The 23,290-nt window shown below is 40.8% G+C and overlaps 2 protein-coding genes across 6 annotated transcripts in view; both read left to right on the top strand.

Moving 5' to 3' along the window:
- The window catches only part of LOC307015980 (general transcription factor II-I repeat domain-containing protein 2A-like), a 576,621-nt gene extending 554,514 nt beyond the window's left edge, over positions 1–22,107 (top strand). The window contains exons 1-4 of one of the 5 annotated variants that reach the window (XM_079645010.1): positions 8,510–14,573; positions 15,283–15,330; positions 15,516–15,611; positions 16,419–22,107. In XM_079645010.1, coding sequence (XP_079501136.1) covers positions 14,461–14,573; positions 15,283–15,330; positions 15,516–15,611; positions 16,419–16,497 — 336 coding nt within the window. In that variant the 5' untranslated portion in view covers positions 8,510–14,460 and the 3' untranslated portion in view covers positions 16,498–22,107. Of the gene's footprint in view, positions 1–8,509; positions 15,422–15,515 lie in introns of those variants that run through there. The other 4 variants (XM_079645006.1, XM_079645009.1, XM_079645007.1 and 1 more) reach the window with 4 other exon arrangements.
- ufl1 (UFM1-specific ligase 1) overlaps positions 1–23,290 on the top strand; it is a gene marked incomplete at its 3' end in the record, with an annotated part of 49,846 nt that overhangs the window by 3,692 nt on the left and 22,864 nt on the right. Inside the window, exons 7-11 of the mRNA XM_079645253.1 lie at positions 7,213–7,271; positions 7,356–7,502; positions 7,825–8,000; positions 8,094–8,273; positions 8,369–8,495. Coding sequence (XP_079501379.1) covers positions 7,213–7,271; positions 7,356–7,502; positions 7,825–8,000; positions 8,094–8,273; positions 8,369–8,495 — 689 coding nt within the window. The remainder of the gene's footprint in view (positions 1–7,212; positions 7,272–7,355; positions 7,503–7,824; positions 8,001–8,093; positions 8,274–8,368; positions 8,496–23,290) is intronic.

Raw genomic sequence — 23,290 nt, 5'->3', positions numbered from 1 at the left:
TGTTGTTAAAGAGCTGGGTCTCATAGATCCATGGAGAAACAACAACCCCAGAGGGAAGGATTTCACTTTCTATTCCAACCCACATGGTAGCTATTCAAGGATAGACTTTTTTTGTGTGTCACAACAACATATACACAAAGTCTTGAATTGTGACATAGAGACTATAACCATAAGTGACCATGCTCCTATAACATTGACTATAGACATGGGAAGAGAATCTTTTTTCAAATATTGGCGGCTTAATGTGTCAATTCTATCGGACCAGAATGTGGCGAAGGAGATAAAACAAAATCTAATGGAATACTTTCAAATTAATGATAATGGAGAGGTATCACCATCAACTTTATGGGAGGCTGGAAAAACAGTTATTAGAGGGAAAATAATTTAAATAACATCTACATGTAGGCTGAGAAAGGCTCGTCTGGAACAGCAAAAAAGTTTGGAGAGTAAAATTAGAGAATTGGAGGGAGAACATAAAAGAACATCCAACAATAGCACCTTACTTGAACTAAAAAGAAACAGATGTAAATTAGATGAACTTCTGACATACAAAGCAGAAGGAGCTCTATGTTTTACAAAACAGAGATACTATGAAATGGGCAACAGAGCAAGTCGCCTTCTCACATTCCAACTCAGAAAGGCCCAGACAAATAGGATCATCTCTAAAATAAGACACCCTAATTCTAAACAAATGTTGGCAAACCCATCAGAGATAGCAGGAGCATTTGCAGATTATTATGAAAAGCTATATGATGACTCAGACTCTAAGCTTACAGAATCCAAAACATAACAATTTCTTCATAGATTACATTTGCCATCATTAACAAAGGAGGAGGCATCTAAAATGATACAGCCAATTTCATTGCAGGAAATATCTGACACTATAAAAACTTTGAAAAATAACAAATCCCCTGGTACAGACGTGTTTCCAGGTGAATTTTATAAATGTCTAAAAGAAGAGATTACACCAATATTATTTAAAGTTTTTAATTATGCTCTATCTTCAGATAATCCACCGAAAACTTGTTCTGAAGCCATTATATCTGTCCTACATAAGGAGGGCAAAGATCCGACTTCATGTGAGGGAGATAGGCCAATTAGCTTGCTTTGTAACGATCTAAAAATATTGACGAACATATTGGCTCGGAGAATGCAAAGATGTATAACCAAATTTATCAAACTGGATCAAACCGGTTTTATCCCATGTAGGCAAGGGGCTAATAATATTAGGAGAACATTAAATCTCATATCATGTACAAAAACAATCCTCAGCCAACCTTGTTACTAAGCTTAGACGCACAAAAAGCTTTTGATCAGGTCAAGTGGAGCTTTTTATACAACACACTGGATGCTTTTGGGTGTCAATCAACCTTCATAGATTGGATAAAAATTGCTTACAGCTGTCCAAAATCAAGTATTAGAGTAAATGGTTGTTGGTCAGATTTTTTTAACCTTAAAAGAGGAGTTAGGCAAGGAGATTGTTTAAGTCCATTACTATTTGCCGCAAGTATCGAACCGTTGGTTGAATTAATTAGACAAAATAAAAACATAAAAGGAATAAGAGACAAGGGGGAGAAGAACACAAAATGTCATTATTCACGGATGATATATTAACATACAGTGGGGCAAAAAAGTATTTAGTCAGCCACCAATTGTGCAAGTTCTCCCACTTAAAAAGATGAGAGGCCTGTAATGTTCACCCTAGGTATACCTCAACTATGAGAGACAAAATGAGAAAAAGAAATCCAGAAAATCACTGTCTGATTTTTAAATAATTTATTTGCGAATTATGGTGGGAAATAAGTATTTGGTCACCTACAAACAAACAAGATTTCTGGCTCTCACAGACCTGTAACTTCTACTTTAAGAGCCTCCTCTGTCCTCCACTTGTTAACTGTATTAATGGCACCTGTTTGAACTCGTTATCAGTATAAAAGACACCTGTCCACAACCTAAAACAGTCACACTCCAAACTCCACTATGGCCAAGACCAAAGAGCTGCCAAAGGACACCAGAAACAAAATTGTAGACCTGCACCACGCTGGGAAGACTGAATCTGCAATAGCTAAGCAACTTGGTGTGAAGAAATCAACTGTGGGAGCAATTATTAGAAAATGGAAGACATACAAGACCACTGATAATCTCCCTCGATCTGGGGCTCCACGCAAGATCTCACCCCGTGGGGTCAAAATGATCACAAGAACGGTGAGCAAAAATCCCAGAACCACACGGGGGGACCTAGTCAATGACCTGAAGAGAGCTGAGACCAAAGTAACAAAGGCTACCATCAGTAACACACTACGCCGCCAGGGACTCAAATCCTGCAGTGCCAGACGTGTCCCCCTACTTAAGCCAGTACATGTCCAGGCCCGTCTGAAGATTGCTAGAGAGCATTTAGATGATCCAGAAGAGGATTGGGAGAATGTCATATGGTCAGATGAAACCAAAATAGAACTTTTTGGTCAAAACTCAACTAGATGTGTTTGGAGGAGAAAGAATGCCGAGTTGCATCCAAAGAACACCATACCTAGTGTGAAACATGCGGGTGGAAACATCATGCTTTGGGGCTGTTTTTCTGCAAAGGGACCAGGACGACTGATCCGTGTAAAGCAGGGTTCGGCAACCCCTGGCACGCGTGCCAGCATTGGCACGCGGCACCGTAACCAGTGGCACACTAGGAATAAGTGGAATAAGTGTGCAAAAATATTTAAATTGTATTTTCGGATCCTGAACGAGACCGCCGCCAGAGCGCGTCTCCCCGTTACCTGCAGAAGGAAGCCATGCACGCAACGCAGCCCCAATCTCTTTATCTCCAGGTGACTTTCTGCCGCTTTCCTCCGTGGTGCAGTGCTGATCGTTTCACCACGGAGGAAAGCACTTCACTAATTGCAGTACCCATAAGGAGCTGTACAAATGCCGCAGTTTTTGCGTGGCTGTGTATTTAGTTGAAAGCCCAGTGGCGATCTGCTCATCTCTCATCGAAATAATATGCTACAAAGGGGCGGACTGGCCATCTGTGTGTTGAACTTTCCTGTCGGCTCCCAGATCGTAGTCGAGGAGGGAAGAAGCAACAAGCTTCAGGTTCAATAACCCACTTTAGCTTAAATGACTGGAGAGAGGCAAGCTCTTCTTAGGAGGCCGTTGCATTTATTTAGCTGTTCTTCTGTTTCACAAAATACATCACAGACCTCTGTTTTTCTGCTGCCTCGTTTCACTTCCAGAAACAAACACACGTTCCCTCACTGTCGCTCTACCATCCACAAACACACATGCACAAGCCACACCCCTCTTTCTCTCTCTCTTAAAGGGACAGCGATCTCATCTCACTCTGCATGACCCTAATATCATAACATGTGTGTTCTGGAGAATCACAGAACGGACGATCGTCCTTATTATTATGCCGTTTAAACCAATTATTTAAATGTTTTGTTAAATTCGACATCATGTAAGTTGCGCTGACAGGTCCACACACTGCTTCCCCGCAGCGAGGCTCCCCCCGCCCTCTTGCTGATAGTTCACGAGCGTCAAGCTCCTCTACCCCCCCTCCCCCCCCCCGTTGATAATTCTCGATCGTTGGCACGCTGATACATTTTTTTTTTTTAAATGGCACTTCATATCAAAAAGGTTGCCGACCCCTGGTGTAAAGGAAAGAATGAATGGGGCCATGTATCGTGAGATTTTGAGTGACAACCTCCTTCCATCAGCAAGGGCATTGAAGATGAAACGTGGTTGGGTCTTTCAGCATGACAATGATCCCAAACACACCGCCCGGGCAACGAAGGAGTTGCTTCGTAAGAAGCATTTCAAGGTCCTGGAGTGGCCTAGCCAGTCTCCAGATCTCAACCCCATAGAAAATCTTTGGAGGGAGTTGAAAGTCCGTGTTGCCCAGCGACAGCCCCAAAACATCACTGCTCTAGAGGAGATCTGCATGGAGGAATGGGCCAAAATACCAGCAACAGTGTGTGAAAACCTTGTGAAGACTTACAGAAAATGTTTGACCTCTGTCATTGCCAGTATATAACAAAGTATTGAGATGAACTTTTGTTATTGACCAAAGACCAAATACTTTTGTTATTGACCAAATACTTATTTTCCACCATAATTTCCAAATACATTCTTTAAAAATCAGACAATGTGATTTTCTGGATTTTTTTTTTTCTCATTTTGTCTCTCATAGTTGAGGTATACCTAGGATGAAAATTACAGGGGAGTTAAGTGGGAGAACTTGCACAATTGATGGCTGACTAAATACTTTTTTGCCCCACTGTATATAAGGGAGCCTTCCTCATCTATTCCAGCTTAGTTGAACAGTCTTAATGAACTTGGGAAGATATCAGGTTATTTGACCCATGAAGCCAAATCTGTGATGATCTCAGGTGACCGTCCAGGAGGGTTGGAGGGTCAGTTTAAATTTAAATGGGCCACAACAGGATTCAAATATTTGGGTATTAATATTACTCCTGTCACATCTCAGCTATTTGAGGCAAACTATGGGAAACTGATAAATTAGATTTAAAAAAAAGATGTTGACGGGTGGGGAATTCTAACTCTTAATCTAACGGGAAGAATAGAAAAGGTTAGGATGAATATACTGCCAAGACTTTTATTCCTGTTCCAGTCATTGCCTATTGTGATCCCTAAATCTATTTTTAAATTACTGGACAAAATAATATCAAAATTCCTGTGGCAAAATAAAAAACCGAGAATTAAATATAAGACACTTCTATGTACAAAAGAGAATGGAGGGTTGAATCTACCTAATTTCTAGGGGTGCACCGAATGGGAAATTCTTGGCCGAAACCGATACCGAAAATAGGAAACAGTTGGCCGAATGCCGAAAGGCCGAAAATGATTAATAGAAATATATATATATATAATGTATACATTTTTACCAATGTTGTTCAGCTACCTGATTATGGAAAAAGACATGATTATGGCAAAACTTAACTTAAATAATAATCACTATTATGGGTCCATAAAACATTTATTCAGCACTTTTGAATGCATACAGTACATTCATTCCAAGTCAAGTGCATTTTCTTTTATCTGTAGGATAACTACAACAAAGTGCATTCAGAACAAAGCCACGGTGCTTTAAAACTGCATAAACATCTAGGCCAGTAGGCCTACAACAAAATAGTGTACCGTAAATAAAGACTGTAACAGCCAGGCCTTCAACAACAACAATTGCACCTATAAGTTTGGTAACCTAAAGTGTTGTTGTGATGACGTAATCAAAACGCGGCAACAAGCACGGCGCGCGAACATGCTCACAGCCAACATGTCTGCCGCTTGGAGATATTTCAGAATATCAGAAAAAGAGGCGCGGATTGCGATTTGTAAAATGTGTTCAGCTGACATTTCTCGAGGGGGTGCAACTGCAAAGACTTTCAACACTTCGGGATTACTCCATCACTTGAAATCAAAACACCCGGACAAATATGCGGAGTGTGATCAACATAACCCTGTTCTCTGACATTCGGTGATATTTTTTCAGCCGAAAGGGCCTTTTTAACCATTTTCGGCCGATAATTTTCGGTGGCCGAATATTCGGTGCATCCCTACTAATTTCAAATATTACTATGGGCAGCACAAATTAGAGCAATAATTATGTGGATAACTGAAGACACAGAAACAATTTGGGTTGATATGGAACAAAAATCATGTAATAATGTACCTGTGGGAGCACTTCCATTTTTGACAGAAAAGGCACAGAAAGGGTTGGGGACTTGCAATGAGTGGATCAGGGCTACGATGAAGATATGGTCAGAGGTAAGAAAGGAATTAAAGTTGTCAAACTTTATTAGCAGGGCCACTAAAATAGCTACAAACCCAGACTTTTTACCATCTATTATGGACTCAGGATTTAAAACATGGGGAAATAAGGGGTTAATATATATTACTACAGCACACACTGTATATAACTCTTTACTGGACAAACCATTAAATCATTTGAACAACTGAAACAGGAATTTAACCTACCATCCTGTGACTTTTATAGATTCCTGCAACTGAGACATTACCTTCAGAAGCATAAGGAATGGGAAAACATTCGCAAAGCCCCATCTAAACTAGAGGATCTGTTAATGACATATACAGGGGACGAGACAAAAAAAGGGGCTATATCAAAACTTTACAAGGTACTACATTATGAATGTAACAGCAACAATAAGGAGGTCAAAGAAAAATGGGAGTTGGAAGCGAATATTATAATATGTGACGAGGATTGGAAAGAAATATTCAAGGTGGGACATACAATAACAAACAGTCCAACATGGAGGGAATTTGATTGGAAGGTGAAAATGAGATATTTTAACACCCCATCTATCACTTCAAAATATAGCAATACCTCTAATTTGTGCTGGAGGGGCTGTGGACGGGTGGGAGACTTCACACATATATTTTGGGACTGTCCAACCATTCAGGGCTTCTGGAAGGATGTTCAAAAGGAGATTAAACGGGTGCTGGGCATTACCTTTACTTTGGATCCAGCACTTTATATACTGGGTATACTGCCCTGTGATATGGACAGAAATGTAGCTTTCTTACTAAGAATTATTCTTCTAATTGCGAAAAAAATGATAACGGTCTCGTGGCTGAACCCGCAGCCCCCCAATATAGTCCACTGGAGAAATAGGGTAAAAAATGTTTATTTAATGGAGAAAATCACAGCAAGACTACAGCTGAAAACTGACAAATTCAAAGAAAAATGGTCCCCATTAATACAAGCAACACCAGATCTCTAGCAGCACCTCTTTACTTATTTATTTTTCATTTATTTTATTCACTGCACTTGTACTTGTTTCATCTGATGGTAAAGCACTGGCTCTGACTATCATAATGGTTCAGGTATTGTGCGATCATGTTTCCTATGAGGGGGAGTGATAATATCTGTAATATGTTGATTATGTTTGCACAATATAGAAATTGATAACATTAAGAAACTGTATGTCCTTTTGGTGCCCAAGGAGGGTATGTATGATTAATCCTGGTGTACAACAGCTGCAGTTATGTAAGCATCTCCATGTATGTTCTATTGATGTTATGTATGAAAAATAAATAAAAAGTTCAAATTTTTTTTTAAAATATGACCATTTTAATGAACAACTTCTTTATAGTCATATCTTAGCAGAGCAGAATTTATGACTTACGAAGGTGGACAGAAGAAAATGTTTTGATTGACTGTTTTTTTTCTGTTTCTGTGTCCTGCAGGCCGACACCTGTCAGCAACATGATCGCAGCTTTTGGCTTTCAGGAACATCTTCTGTACTGTAAGCAGAGAGTTTGATGGTTCTGTGTTTTATGATGGTAGTGTGCCTCAGTGTCTGATTCTGTGATGGCTCTGTTGTTGCCAGCGGTCCTGGAGGAGCTGGTGAACACCGGCCGTCTGAAGGGCAGCGTGGTGGGAGGCCGGCAGGACAAGGCTGTGTACATCCCTGATATCTACTCCAAAACTCAGAACGCCTGGGTGGACGCTTTCCTCAAGCAGAACGGATATTTGGGTATGGGTTTTGAAATTATTATTATTATTACTATCGGTATATCTTTGGAACATATCTTCCAAAAATGGTAATCTGATTCCTTATTTTTGTAAGTGTATATATATACACTTACAAAAATAAGGAATCAGATTACCATTTTATATATATATATATATATATATATATATATATATAACATAGGTCTAGTTGTTCTTTAGAAATGTTATTTCCATAATGTTACATGTACCATTTTTAAATCTCAGGGAGGAGAGTGATGTATTTTGGAGGTTGTATTACTATAATTGTGTGTGTGTGTAGTCTAAGTGCACTCCTCCTCCTGCAGAGTTTGATGCTCTGGTCCGGCTGGGGATCCCTGAGCCCAGCAGCTTTATCAAGAAGCGCTTCAAGTCCAGCAAGCTGCTGTTCCTCAGGGCGGCCTGCGTGGGGCAGGCTCTGGTGGACCAGGTGGAGGCATCTGTGGAGGAGGCCGTCAACTCAGCCACATGGACTGACATACAGGTGCTACACAACTGTCTCTAACTGAGCCCCTATTCATTGTAAATATATGCATTTCTTCAGTTTTAATCCTGGCTCTCACTCTGGCTCTTTCAGCCCATTTTGCCCAGCTGCCTGTCAGTGGAGGACATGGGGATGCTGATCGCCGAGGCGATGAGGAGCACTAATGTCCAGTCCTCTGCCAGAGTGCTGGGAGACACGGTGGTGGTCAGTGAGAAGTTTATCAGCAACTGCCTCTCTCTGTTTGATGAAGCCATGCAGCAGAAAGCTCAGAAGGTACAGCCGTCATCCGTCACATCTGCATGAGTTCAACCATCAGAAAAAAAGACTTTGAAAGTACAGTGTGTGCTGTTTCTTCATGTGTCTCCCAGGAAGTAAAGAACAATCCAGTGTTCCTGATAACTGAAGACGATCTGAAGCAAGCGTCCATGCTGACAGAGAGCACATCAACTTCTAAAAAGGACAAGAGAGAAGCAGAGCGCAAGAAGAAGAGCACAGGTTGGTGAAGTCCAGCCCACCTCACACACACTAATAAACACATATAGCAAAACGTTAAAATCTAGAGCAAACTGGTGACCCATTGGCTCTCAGACTAATTACTCTTTCTACATTGGAGAAATGTACGTCCTCTTTTTCCAGTGTTCTGAAGTGTCTTCAGACTCCTAGGAGGTCTATTGGATTCTCAACACAGATTTCAGACATTTGTATTTGTTTTGTAGCCCAGAACACTAGGCGCTGGTTGTGAGAAAAACCTTGAGACAGAGAAACAGAAGAATCCATTGAGAGGCCTCAGAAAACTGGGTGGGGGGGCACCAACATTCAAACTAGGGCTGCAGAGCAACTGTTGTTTTCAGTCCTGATCATTCATCTACAGATTATTTTTCTGATGATGAATCATTCGGTCCATAGATGTTGTAGAGGCTAAGCCAACGCTTTAGGCCTCTGATGATCCGCTTTGTTTGTAATTGACGCACACAAAGTTTGCTGCGGAATACAAGTCAGAAACAAAGTTTCCAGTTCGAAACAGTCCATTTATTTCCCTTTTTACTGGTTTCTTTCCATCATTCACCAAACGATATTACGGTTTACACAATACCTTTTGCTTATTTGTAATCCTGTGTTTGTGTGTGTGCTCTGTGTGTGTGTTCTCTGTGTGTGTGTTCTCCGTGTGTGTGTGTTCTCCGTGTGTGTGTGTTCTCCGTGTGCGTGTGTTCTCCGTGTGTTGTCAAAAACTGTATGGCCTTCCGGCGGAACCTCTCACCAACAAACATAGGTTCCTACCTTTATACCCACAGTGTTTTGGCTCCTACAGATGTCTTAAAAATGTTCTTTTGTGTTTTTTTCAAAAACATACATAAAGACAAGGACAATGCTCACACACATTACAAACAGAATAGGACAATAACATGAGGGATGAGGGGTTAAGGGTTTTACAGTGTCAATTCAATGTTACGTGTGCTCATGGCAATGTATTAATACATGATTTACTTCATAACATAGATATACTTTTATTATTAATAAATACATTTTTTTTTCTCCGGTTCTAAATTTACTTTCTCCAACAGTCAAAAAACTAAATATACTCCGTTTTGGATCATTGAAGGATAGAGACCAGCAAATATTCTCATTCAATTAGTTTTTCAGATCATCTAAATAATGTCTTAATGTCATGTGACTCATCCCAGCTGCTCTGGTTACCCAGCTTCCACCATCCCTCTTATATTAGTGAGGTGTTGGGTAAATGTGCAGCTCACACTAATGTCATACATTTTGTCCTCAGGAATTGTTATTTACTGCTTGGAGTTCGGGAATATTCTCAGGCCTAAATGATAGTGAAATGAAACCGTCCGTATGGCCAGACCTTTTCTTTGATACATACAACCCATGTGTTTGAGGCAGAATGCTTCACATCTCCACCAGCAAAGCCCAACCCCCAACAGTTATCTCGTTGGGGGTCGAATATTTGAATATCAGGATGATTTAATCTCCCTCAAAGTTTCAAAGACAACAATAATGCAATTTGAAATACACATATTTTGATTAACTTGAATGTTCAAAATGAATGAACATTTGCAGGGGTAGACATTAAGGGTAAAATGCCACTGGCCCTCCGGGCCGGTGGAATTGTATTGTCCCTGGCCCCACCATTGTAACCACTGGCCCGGAGCATTGGTCCAAAACAAATCGACTTAAAATGAAGAAAATTAACACATTTGTTGCAATAGTAATTTATGCTAACTACATTACTACTTGTACTAAAACATTTGAATCATCAGTTCTTCCTCATTTTCCTCAATTGTTCATATTTGGTTTATTAAAATAATGATATTGTGGTCATTGTTAAAAAATGTCTGCTATTATGAGTATTATTATTTGTATAATGCGCTTTCTGACTTCCTGTCATTAGGAGTTAGAAATGTAATGGCTATGTAATAATATAATGTAATGTAATGTAATAATGTAATATAATGTAATAATTAGAACCTTCATTATCCTAAACTGCTGGGACATTTCCCTATAGCCAATACCTTTATATTCTCTACTCTTCACTTACTTTTCAGCATAGGTCGGCATTGATGTACAGAGCCGACAGAAGACCTTGTTTATATTGGCATCGTATAGAGAGGTGCAGTGAAGTGTCCTAAAACCAGGAAGTAAGCTGCTGGTTCCCTCGAAAAAAAGCAATGGGATTTCTCCACAGGGTTTTGGAAAATAGCTGGAAATAAGGTCTGTGGAAAACAAACCTGTTTGATAAATACACGTTTTGTTCAGCCGGATAATCTCCACATGTCTACCCTACTTTCATCATTTTCGAATCATAAATCTAATCGATAGATTCTAAAAGGGTTTTAGGACGCGTCGCTGCACCACTAGAAGCCAACTCCATCGATCAAGCTGACTGAAACTTTCTCTCCCTCTTCTCATGCTCCCTGTCACTCTCCTTTAACTCCTCCGGTGACTTTCTTTTATTTGAAGATTGTTTTTTGCCCGGCGCTTGGCCGGTTACCGCTGGTATTAAAAACATTTTGGCGAATGGTTAGGTGGCGCGATAGTCTGTAGTGAAGGAGCGCGCTCCCGCTCATGGAAGCCTGCTCGCGCTGCGCTCCGCAGCAAACAGCTGTTTCCTTTTCACCCAACAACGATAACCGACTCACAAAATGCTATGTTGTAGCATTAATAAACTAAACAATTTAACTAAATTGCAAGTCAAAATACCAATACCACAGGACAATTCTTTTTTTTAAACAATATCTTTAGTGGCCCGAGCGGGCAAGTGGAAAGTACGTTATGCTGGCCCGGGGTGTCTAAATAGTGCTTCCGGGCCAGCGGGCCATTTATAATGTCGAGCCCTGATTTGAATGGTCAGAACAGAAAGAAGTTAAGATAAGTAATGTCAGTTAGATCTGGATCGGTCAGCGGGTTAGAAATAATAAATCATATAGGGCAGAGGTGCCCATTACGTCGACCGGTCGACCGCGAGTCATTCATAAAAAAAAGAATCCAGCTCCGAAAAATAGACAAAACAGGTTTTGATCCCTCCTCCCTTGGCCTCCCTCCCACTTAATTCAGGAGTTTACTTGATTGACACACCTATTGCTTTCCAGTCTGTTAACCCAGAATGCAAAGCGATGCAAAATCAGCCAAGTGCCGGGAAAACTCAAATTAAGAGGCAAACAAAAGACAAACAAGAGACAAACAACAAAATGAGTGCGGGACCGAGCAAAAAGCTAAAGACATACCACTTCCACCCAGAATGGGAGGAAGAATATTTTTTTGTGATGTCACATTCAAAGGTTATTTGCCTTATTTGTAAAGCAAGCGTCGCTCTGCCAAAGAAAGGTAATGTGGAGAGGCCTTATCGGAGTGTTCACAAGGCATATCACAGCAACTTCCCTCCGAGTAGCGAGTTTAGAAAGAGAAAGGTCATGTATTATTGCTACACAAACATTATCTCGCAGTCTCAGTGTCGCCAACTCGTTTCTGACAAACAAATGCGTCTATGGTCGGTGTATTTTCGATCTTTACAATCGAGATGAGATCTCTCTCCCCCGTCTGTGTGCGAGGGGGCGGGGCAGTTTATACCAAGCGGCAAACTCTGGGGAACAGCCGGGATGCCAATACGGAAGTGCAACACACTGCAGTTCATACATGGGCCGATAGGGACTGACTGCAGAAAGAAGCAATTTCCATAGACCCCCATGTTAAAATGCCCAACTTTACAGCAGAAAAAAAACATGTTTCTACCCATGGATGCAATACATATTATTATCGATATAGTTAGATTCCACCATCATGATTATGAATCTGTGAGTGAATTGTTTTCTAACACGACCCTTTTATTTATATTAGGTCTTAAAGGTTTTGCATAAATTCCACTCTGCTAGGCTACAACCATAGAGGCTACAACGTTAGTTAGTCATAGTACTGTACTTGACCCTTTAGCTTTAGCCGTGTTCGTGGTGATTGTGCCTTTTAGGGAATATTGTTACAAATACCAGACAATTAAAATGTCGTGCTGTGCGCTTGAATGTCCTAACAGAACTTCCAAGAAGTCTAAAATGATAATATTAAAGATGTTAATCCCGTTCGCAGGTGTTTGTGTGCTTGGTAGCTTAGCTTGTTACTTATTAGCCAGCTAAGGCAGGGCTGCCAACACTCACGCATTGAGCGTGAGAGTCACGCAATTAACCCATATCTCACGCACTCACGCCAAACTTGCCTTTTCTCACGCTAAATTTTCGTCCAAAATAAATGTATATAAAAATAAAGTGAAGGAACAGCAAACTGAGCGGTCTACGAAATGAGACGGTCTTCTGGCTTAGTTCAGTAAAGTTGGAACGATATTGGGAGATTCTGATTTCACGGATCCATAATTCATGAACAAAACGTTATTCAGACACAAAAGACGTCTCCTAAGTACCGTGGTGAGGTTGAAAACGAACTTCAATCACATTTTGATAAAAAAAAAAGCCAATACGCCGCCCTCCGAGCTGGACACATTGGTCTCTATCCGCAGCCGGAGAAGAAACGAGTGCTCAGGGACCGTCTGCAAAGTGCAACTCCGAAAAAAGAGAATACAATAATATTCAATCACTATTATAGCCTACAGCTTATTACTGCCAAACTCACTACACACACATCAATAGTCTCCTGTGTTGGTCATACTACAGCAGAGAGTTTTGAAGAATATGCTTTTGCATAATTGTGGGGAATATTTATAATGTAAATCTTCAATAAATATGGCATCATCTTAAATAACTTTATTATTACACAGTATATTTCTACCAAACTCACTATTTGCATTGTTGTTGTTAGCATCTGGGTAGCTACCTGCGCTAATGGATATTAGAAGCTGTTTCTCAAACAATGAGAGGGAGAGCTCTCTGCTGTCAGACTGAGAGAGATAACTACAGATTAGTGAGGTTAGGGACTCTGTTTAGATAGAACTTTAGTCTAGTTATCTCAGTGGTTCTCAAACGTTTTGGTTACCATTTATGAGAATAAATGAAAAACAGTTATGAAATACTATGACAGTAAAACAAGAATAAAGTTTAAATGAGTGATTTGTAAAATATCCATAAAGAAAAAGAAAATCTATTTACAGTTAAGTTTCATATGGGTGTTGAGAGCTGTATCCTTAAATTCATTTTGCTCTCAAAGTGCACCAGGTTGGTGCATTTAACTTCAATATTTAAAAAAAAATTCTTCCTGAGGGAGCATGCCCCCGGACCCCCCAGAGGTGAGGACCCCCCCCCCCACACACACACACACACTTGTAAAATAGCACTTAAGTTTACCTCTGCTTACACCTATATGCCATTTTATAGGCTGTGAGCTTATTATCGAGCCTTCATTGTAAGAGTCGCGGGTACACTGTGTATGTGCGTATTCCACTGTAGCGCCCGGTACATTAATAGAGAACCGCAGTGACGCGTCCAAAAACCCGGACGTAAGTTAGCATTTTTAGCACCTCCGGTCCCTTCGTCAAAAAGCAATGCATTTTTTCCATAGGGTTTTGGAAAATAGCTCGAAATAAGGTCTGTGGTTGACACAAATTTAAGAGATAAATCACGTTTTGTTCTACGACATTAAATACATCAGCAGTGACCCCACTGGTGATCTTTGAAGAGTTTACGTGTCTGAAAAACGATGGTTGTTACCGAGTGGCTGAATAGGACTACAGAAATTGTCGAGGCCGTTGTACGTCATTACGCCTAACACGTAAACACTCCCGCTAAGTTTGTTTTCCCCTGTGTTCTGCTTGAAAGCAAGTACATGCCTATCTTTAGTATCTGTATATATATATCTGACCATTAGAATCTGTATTTTTGAAATTGTCGTTTTTAACACCGTAGTTTTACAAATTATAGAAAAATTAATTACCAGTGTTTTCCAATTTTACTCGGCAGTTCGTTTTGTTAGCTAACGTTTGCTAAAGCTAGCGCTACTAGTTAGCTACGCAATGGTTTGTTGCTTTGCTCCGGGTTGCAGCTACAGGTCTTCGCATGAAACGTGCTTGTTCTATCGTTTCCCGGCCAATGTTTTCCAAAGGAGAGTCTGGATTCGTGCCATGAGGTAAGCTGACGTTACATTTTTGTCCATGTCACGGTGAAATGTAAATGATGGGTAGTGACTGTATTGCCGTTTTAGAGATGGCGCTGCTAAAAAGACCGCAACATAAGTAAAGATAATGAATAAATCCAATTAAAACCTGTGTGGTTTATATGATAAGTCAAATTAGTACATGCAGCATAACGTTTCACCATGTAACTAAAGATTGTAGTCAGGGAAATCAGTTTGACATATTGAACTAATAACAAATCACCTCTGGCTGGCAGAGAACTCTCTGCTCCATAGCTTCTCTCGGACGTAAAATCACATGTACATTTGACATTTATATTCAATTTAATATTCCATCCCTCACATACTTTTGTATTTATAATAACTTATATTTAGTTTTTCTTGTTATGCTGCTGCAACGCAAACATTTCCCAAATTGGGATCAATACAGTAATATCTTATCTTAATTAATTAAGAAATATAACTATTACAATTAGTGTAGCAGCTGACACCTATTTTCAATATGGATTAATCTACCATTTATTTCTTTAGTTCAATTTTGATCTATAAAAATGTCAAAATAGTGAAAATGTTCACGAGACTTATCAAAGTGCAAGGTTATATCTTTAGATGTTTTGTTTTAGCCTATGTACTGTATGTCTTAATGCTCTTATATGTGAAGGGGTGACTTCCATGAAACTAATATTTTATATCTTCCCAACAGACGAGCTGACAGGAAACCTAACACTCTAACAACCACAACATTGCAAAGGTGAGTAAATGTAAATTAAAAACGATTCACAATTTTTTCATTTCTTCTTCTTTCTTGCAGTGAGGTGAAGCTGACTTTGCACTTGGTGCCAGTAAGGATGTTCCTCACGCAGGCTGAATGTTTCTCCTTCCTTACTGCCCTTGATTTGCAATGCTTCAATAATTGTCATTTCCCTGGCTCCGTAGGGACACTTTACCTCCAGCACAGCGGAAGACCCTACCAGACCATCTGGAGATGCCCCCAACAATCCTGACTCATGGACCTGCATCTGGGTTGCAGTGGTGAATGCCCTGACGCTCTCACATTCATTCATAGTCCCCCACTGTACAGACAAAACACCATCAAGGGCCTGTTGTTGCCCCAGCACCCTGGCAATAAGGGAAGCAGTCACACGCTTTGACCTCAGGACAGCTCCAAAGTTGCTGGAAGTCAACCTTCCTTTCCTGAACAAATGCCAGTTTGGGTTGGTTCGCTGACCAGTGGTAGCCACCTGAATTGCCCTCTGTTGCTCTTCAGACAATGCCATGCTTGCCACAATTGCCTCAGGTCCCTGATGCCCAACAGATTTGATAATTTCAGGAACAGTAAGTGTTTCCAAGTTGTAGTGTTCCTCTTCTGGCTCGGGGGAGAGAAGCCAAGAAATTCCTGAAAACCTGTCCCCGAGTCTGTCCCTCAGCCAGTCACGATCTTTGGAGGTGGGCTCTCTTGTCAGCGGGTTAAATTAGTTATTGGTTGGAGGAAATAGCTTCTCCACTGAATGCGTAGGTTAAGCTGCCTTTGGCTTCTTCCACTGAAGGGGGTGTCAGTGCAGCTGAAATTGTGGATGGCAAAGATGGCTCATGCAGCCGCATGACTGCATTTCCATTCTCCACATGGGCATTCACATTTTGTGGAGAGAATTCCCTCTTCTCCTGTAGATACCTGTGGTGGTGGGATTGTTTTATTATTTAAAATATATTTACATTTGTAATGCCTTCCCAATTATCCCTTTAATTGTTTATAGCCTACTGTATGTTTATTTCATGGATATTTCTGTGTTTTCTGGTGTGTAATATTTGTAATCTTGGGGCCTCTTCTCTTTAACGCAGGTGTCTCAGACTCCAGGCCCGCGGTCCAGATGTGGCCCGCGAGACAGTTTCTCATGGCCCCTTTGTTGATATCATGTAATAGTGTTAATCTGGCCCGCGCGTTTACGTTTGCGCTTTATATTTCAATTTTATTTTTCCCGCTGCTGCTGCTGCTGCTGGCAGGGAACTGCTGCACGGAGTTCCCTCGCCCCTCCCCCCTCCGAGGGAACTCCGCCACACGTCAATCAAATGCGCGCAGCGGAATCAATCCAGAGTGATCCAAAAGTGACACAGAGTGGAAGCAAAATATATCACCATGTCTTCATCAAAACTTTCAGGGAAAAGAAAAATCGATGATGACCACAGAACATTTCAGGAGAAGTGGGAGACTGAATATTTTTTTGTTGAGTACAGGGGAAACGCAACATGCCTTATATGCACAGAGAAAATCGCTGTATACAAGGAGTATAACGTCAAACGTCACTACTCAACTAAACATAGAGAGTATGCTAAATACCTGGGAGATGAGAGAGAGAAAAAAGTCAGAGCTAAAAAAAATTCTATGGAAGCAACAAAATCTCTTCAAGAAAGAAAGCAATGAGGCTGATTTAGCAGTCGAAGCTAGCTATGTGGTAAGTGCGATGATTGCTAGGGCGGGAAAGCCGTTTACGGAAGGCGAGTTTGTAAAAAAATGCACGTTGCAGGCTGCAAGTATATTCTGTCCGGAAAAGAAGGGTCAGTTCAACAACATCAGCCTGTCAGCTAACACAGTGGCAGAGCGCATCTCTGACTTATCAAGTGACATATATGATCAGCTGTGCGACAAAGCCAAACTTTTCCGTGCATATTCTGTGGCTCTTGATGAGAGCACAGACATCACTGACACCACTCAGCTCGCAATGTATGTCCGTGGTGTTGATGACAATTTTGAAGTGACAGAGGAGTTGCTTACAGTGGAACCAATGCATGGCCAGTAGGCATGGGCGGTATCATTTTTTTCATACCGTCATACCTTGCTGACATCATACCGTGGTATACGGTATATGACGGTATCAGTCCCAATTTAAGGGGTAATTTCTCCCAAAAAAAAATGTTTTACTCACTATATCAACAGCCAGCCCCACCAAAAATATTTTCCACCATCCGCCACTGACGGTATGACTTGGGTCGACTTGAGTGAGGTGGCGTTCGGCGGCAAATAGATGTTTCGAACGGTATATTATATGTTCGGTGTAAAATGCAGCCCGAGCCGGTAGACGCTCGCAAAGTGCCGCGACGTGCGCGCAAGTGCAAAACAAGGGCTGCATACATGACACATTGTGCAAATGGCACATTTTGAGATCGGATACAGGACGCGTTTGTAGATGTCCGACGTTGTTTCCATAGTGAGCTAAGTTAACAATATATCATCATACATAAACATTTTCCGGGAGTAAATACTTGACTTATGTAAACTGTGTTCGTTATTCTCCCGTCCATGAGAGAAGCTTTAAAAGGAGACTAAATGGAGTCTCTGTGAAAGTTCAATGGTAGTATCTCAACATCTATAGTTGTAGTGTTAAATCAGTAGGCTTCGGTTTGCACCACTCCATATCATTTCGCTACTAAATTCACCTCTTTAGGAAATCGTATATTAGCCACATGCTACATGCGTAGTTGAAGGATTTTCAGAATAAAAGCTTAACTGCTTGTGCACAAGAATTTCTGGTTTTTCAGTATAAAGAGCATTAAAACTGACGGCATGTTTAAACTACATTTCCCCATTAAAACATTGATTTTAATTTCTAACACTTATTGAATAAAGTTTGCTATATTCACTAACTAGTTTGGCAATATTATTCCGTGCATGTGTTAAAAACCTTATTTCCATTTGATTCATTGGATTACTCGCGTGAATGTTTAGCACGTAAATGCTTTCGTTTTTAAAACCGTCCGACCTCGAATACAAAACCATCAACCAGTTGCATAGGATTAAAAAAATGTCAACACTCACTCACCCCGTCTTAAACATTCCCAAAGAAGTGCCTCTGTCTCTCGTTGTGCTGGATGAAGTCACTGGCGACGAGTAAACCCAAAATAGTCCCAAACAGGCGCAGAGGCATTTTTCTTTTTTACTAGTTGTCCGAGTTCGGGGCCGGCAAATGCTGCCGCCATCTTGCTCAGCTCAGCTCTGTGCTGAGCTCTGAGAGCGGGAAAGACGGACTGCCCTCCCCTGCCCTCTGCTGGCGCGGGCTGTGCATTACAACCAATGTCGTCCCTGTCAAAACTCTGTGTCAGTGTAATAGAATGAAACGCATCTATGATTTGGCGCACAGTCTGTGACGTCAAGGTATTGAAAATCATACCGACGGTATTTCGAAATACCCTGGTATACCGTAATACTGTCATACCGCCCAAGCCTAATGGCCAGACCACCGCTCAGGAGATATTTCAGCAACTGTGTGATGCCATTGCGGATATCGGTCTGCCATGGAAGAGGTTTGTTGGAATTACGACGGACGGAGCGCCATCAATGACAGGGAGAAAAAACGGGCTGGTGGCACTTGTTCAAAGAAAACTGGAGGAGGAGGGTGTGGAGGAGGCTATTGCTATGCACTGTATTATCCATCAGCAGGCCCTTTGCAGCAAATGCTTGAAGTTTGACAATGTGATGTATGTCGTTGTGAAATGCATCAACCATATCAGATCCAGGGGCTTAAAGCACCGCCAGTTCCGTGCTTTTTTGGAGGAAATTGAGTCAGAATATGAGGATGTGCTCTACTTCACAGAGGTACGTTGGCTCAGCAGGGGAAACGTCCTGAAGAGGTTTTTTGAGTTGAGAACAGAACTGAAAGTATTCATGCTGGACAAGGGTGGGATGGCTGTTCCCGAGCTGAGTGATCCCAAATGGCTCATGGACTTAGCTTTTCTTGTTGACATCACGCAGGAGCTGAATGCTCTGAATAAGAAGTTGCAGGGCCAGGGCCAGCTTGTTAGTGCAGCATATGACAATGTCAGAGCATTCTCTACAAAACTGATGTTATGGAAAGCCCAGCTCCCTCAGAAAAACCTCTGCCATTTCCCAGCATGCAAGGCTCTCATGGACAGGGGCACAGCATTCAGTGGTGAGAAGTATATTGATGCCATTGTGAAGCTACAGGAGGAATTCGATCAGCGGTTTGCAGACTTCAAGACACACAGAGCCACTTTCCAAATGTTTGCAGACCCCTTCTCCTTTGATGTGGAAAATGCCCCTGGTGTGCTTCAAATGGAGCTCATCGACCTGCAGTGCAATTCTGAGCTCAAAGCCAAGTTCAGGGAAGTGAATGGGAAAGCAGACAAGCTTGGACAGTTTATGAGAGAATTGCCCCCCTCCTTCCCTGAGATTTCCAGGATGTTCAAGCGGACCATGTGCCTTTTTGGGAGCACATATATGTGTGAACAGCTCTTCTCCACCATGAACTTCAATAAGTCAAAGTACAGGTCCAGACTTACTGATGCACATCTTCAAGCCATACTGAGGGTTTCAACTGCTTCCTCCCTCAAACCAAATGTGGCTCAGCTGTGTGAGAGGAAGCGCTGCCAGGTCTCTACCAGCAAGGAGTAGGCAAGAAAGAGCAACTGTACATAGTTATGTTGTGAAGAACAGTTCATGTTAAGAAGATGTTGAAGAACTGTTAATGTTGTATTTTTTAATAAATGTTTTGTGGAATACTTGAAGCGGCCCAGACTTGCCCAGACTCTACGTCCAGCGGCCCCCAGGTAAATTGAGTCTGAGACCCCTGCTTTAACGTCTACATGCTACCACTGGCTCAGATAATGAAGAATAACTAAATAAGTTACCATAGCTATGCGGATGACACACACATTTACGTAACCATTTCACCAGGAGACTATGCTCCAATTCAAACACTGAGTAAGTGCATTGAATAAATCAATGACTGGATGTGTCAGAACTTTCTCCAATTAAACAAAGATAAAACTGAGGTAATGGTTTTTGGAGCCAAGGCAGGACGTTTAAAAGTTAGCGCTGAGCTTCAGTCTGCAACGTTTAAAACAACAGATAAAGCCAGAAATCTAGGTGTAGTCATGGACTCTGACCTGAGTTTCAACAGTCACATTAAAACAGTTACTAAATCAGCTTACTATCACCTAAAGAACATATCTAGGATTAAAAGACTAATGTCACAGCAGGATTTGGAAAAACTTGTCCATGCTTTTATCTTCAGTAGACTGGACTACTGTAATGGTGTCTTCACAGGTCTCACTAAAAAATCTATGAGAAAACTTCAGCTGATTCAGAACGCTGCTGCTCGAGTCCTCACTAACACTAAGAAAGTGGATCACATCACTCCTGTTCTGAAGTCTTTACACTGGCTTCCTGTGTGTCAAAGAATAGATTTCAAAATACTGCTGCTGTTTATAAAGCACTGAATGGTTTAGGCCCAAAATACATTTCTGACCTACTGCTAAATTATGAACCATCCAAATCTCTCAGGTCTTCAGGGACTGGTCAGCTTTCTGTCCCCAGAGTCAGAACTAAACATGGTAAAGCAGCGTTCAGTTATTATGCTCCAAATATCTGGAACAAACTCCCAGAAACCTGCAGGTCCGCTGCAACTCTTACTACTTTTAAATCCAGGCTGAAGACTTTTCTTTTTGTCGCTGCTTTTAATTGAACTATTCATATCTTAGACTGCACTGTAACTTTTATCCATGTATTTTTTCTTTTGATGTTTATTTTATTAGCTTTTCTTTTTAATGACTGATTTTAACACTAGAACCGCCAGAGGTCGCTGTATACCTAAAACCGCGAACGTGTAAAATGTACCCGCTATAGATTTTCAAGGTACAATGTTCTTTTATTTATCATACAGTGAGTTTTGATCGCACAGGGATGAAACTTATACCAATAGAATCAGCTTTTAATATGATGTAGGTTGTGCAGATAGCATGAAGTTTAAAATATCGCTAAGAGTGCTGATTTAAACGCTTGGTGTTAGACTTGTGTTTTGTTGAGGTACAAATCTCTCTATCTCTCTCTATCGATATATCTGTAATGTTCTGTTCTATGAACATATAATTTTCTACATAAATAGACGACGCGGACTACTTCTCTCATTCCGAGTGTCCATCTTTCTTCAACCGGCACGTAACCTGCACAAATGCATTACGTCCTCAACGTGAGCTCAGTCATCCAAGATCTTGTATTCTCCAAGATGTTACACTATCTATAAATATCTATCTGTCTATCTCTCTCTCTATCCATCTATCAATATATCTATCTATCTATCTCTCTCTCTCAATCTATCTCTCTATCTATAAGGAAACGCAGTAGACAAAAGGCGTTGCTATAGCAACACGTCATGTTTACGCTGCATTTTCTATCAGGTAAATATTACCCGCTGGCGGATATAGGTATAAATGGCATTTTTTTTGCCGATTTTTTCAATCAGACTTCATATTGACAATTGTTAACAACAGAGGGTGCTACATAACACACTTTCAGGAAAAGTCACGGACTGGGAGACTTTAATATGTTATTGAACAAAAGTTACATACAATCAAAAAACAGCTGCGGGTAAAGTTTACCCGTTGGCGGTTCTAGTGTTAAATGCCATTTTCTTAATGTCTTTCATTTTTTGTAAAGCACTTTGAATTGCCTTGTGTTGAAAAGTGCTATATAAATAAACTTGCCTTGCCTAATAAAGATTTCATGTGACACATCAAATGGATTTGTTGATGGGAATTAATGTGAATAAATTAACTCTAGGTTAACGGTACTCTTGCGAATTGTGAATTCTACATGTGTTATACATCCAGAAATCTCGAAATATCGTTTCCCACAGTGTGACATGTATACATAAAACAAAACAAAAAGGGCCTAGATAAACGTGGTATACATTAAACAAAACAAAAAGGGCCTAGATAACCGGGGTATACAGTTTAAAATGTTAATATACTTAAGTGCAGTTTCAGTACAAGTCATTTGAAACGATCTTAAGTTGGCGTGACGTTGAAGTCGTGCGACCCTGCTGCTGTACTGGCTGTAGTTCGTCTATAGCAGGGATGGGCAAATGGCAGGGATGGGCAAATGGCGGCCCGCGGCCCCCACCTCCTCTTTTTGCGGCCCTCAGATTAATTTATAAACAACGTAATTAATAAAAAAATATTTTTTTTATTTTTTTTACTTGTAGTTCTGATACCGTCCACTAGACTCCTAGTTACGTCGCGAGCTGCGTACATGATTTCAAATACCGCGAAATAATCTGTGACGCATTTGTGTGTATTGTGTTTGTTTCCTGGGGAAACCCTCACAAGAAACACCAGCTGTTGTTATGCCTGCTGTGACGTTAAGTTGCCTCTTGTAATTATGCCTTTACAAGCTTAAAAGTTGTTTTTATCATCTGAATTTGGCGAAACAAGTTTAATATTCTTAAAACCAAGACTTTGTTTATTTGAAATCAGATGAAAACAAACTGTCACGGACCCTGCCGTGTTATCTATGATTACTACGCTTTTCATTCGTAATTTCAGCAGGAGGGAGGGGGAGCGGTGCTGAGGAACAGCAGAGTGCGGGCTGACAGGTGTCTGTGTTGACATTCCCCTTATTGTGGAATAAGGGGAATGCAGAGACTGGCTACAAGTGTTTTAGGTTCAAGTTAGACAACTAATATCTGGGTTAGTGTTCATGACTTCATGTGTATGTAATCGTAATGGTTAATCTCAATACACAGACATTTTCCGTGCTTTCCAATAGTTGAAAATCGTTTTATTCCACTGTTTAATAACCTATTCAATACAAACATGCCACTTGTAAAAATGAAATAACATTTCTGTGAACTGATATTTTTAGTGAGCTTATTAGAGGATGTTCCCATTTTTTGGGGATGTTCCCTTCGATTGTAAAATGT

Source organism: Notothenia rossii (genome assembly GCF_949606895.1).
Source record: "Notothenia rossii genome assembly, chromosome: 8".
In the NCBI taxonomy this organism is placed as follows: domain Eukaryota; kingdom Metazoa; phylum Chordata; class Actinopteri; order Perciformes; family Nototheniidae; genus Notothenia; species Notothenia rossii.
This window is presented reverse-complemented; position numbering and strand designations above follow the sequence as displayed.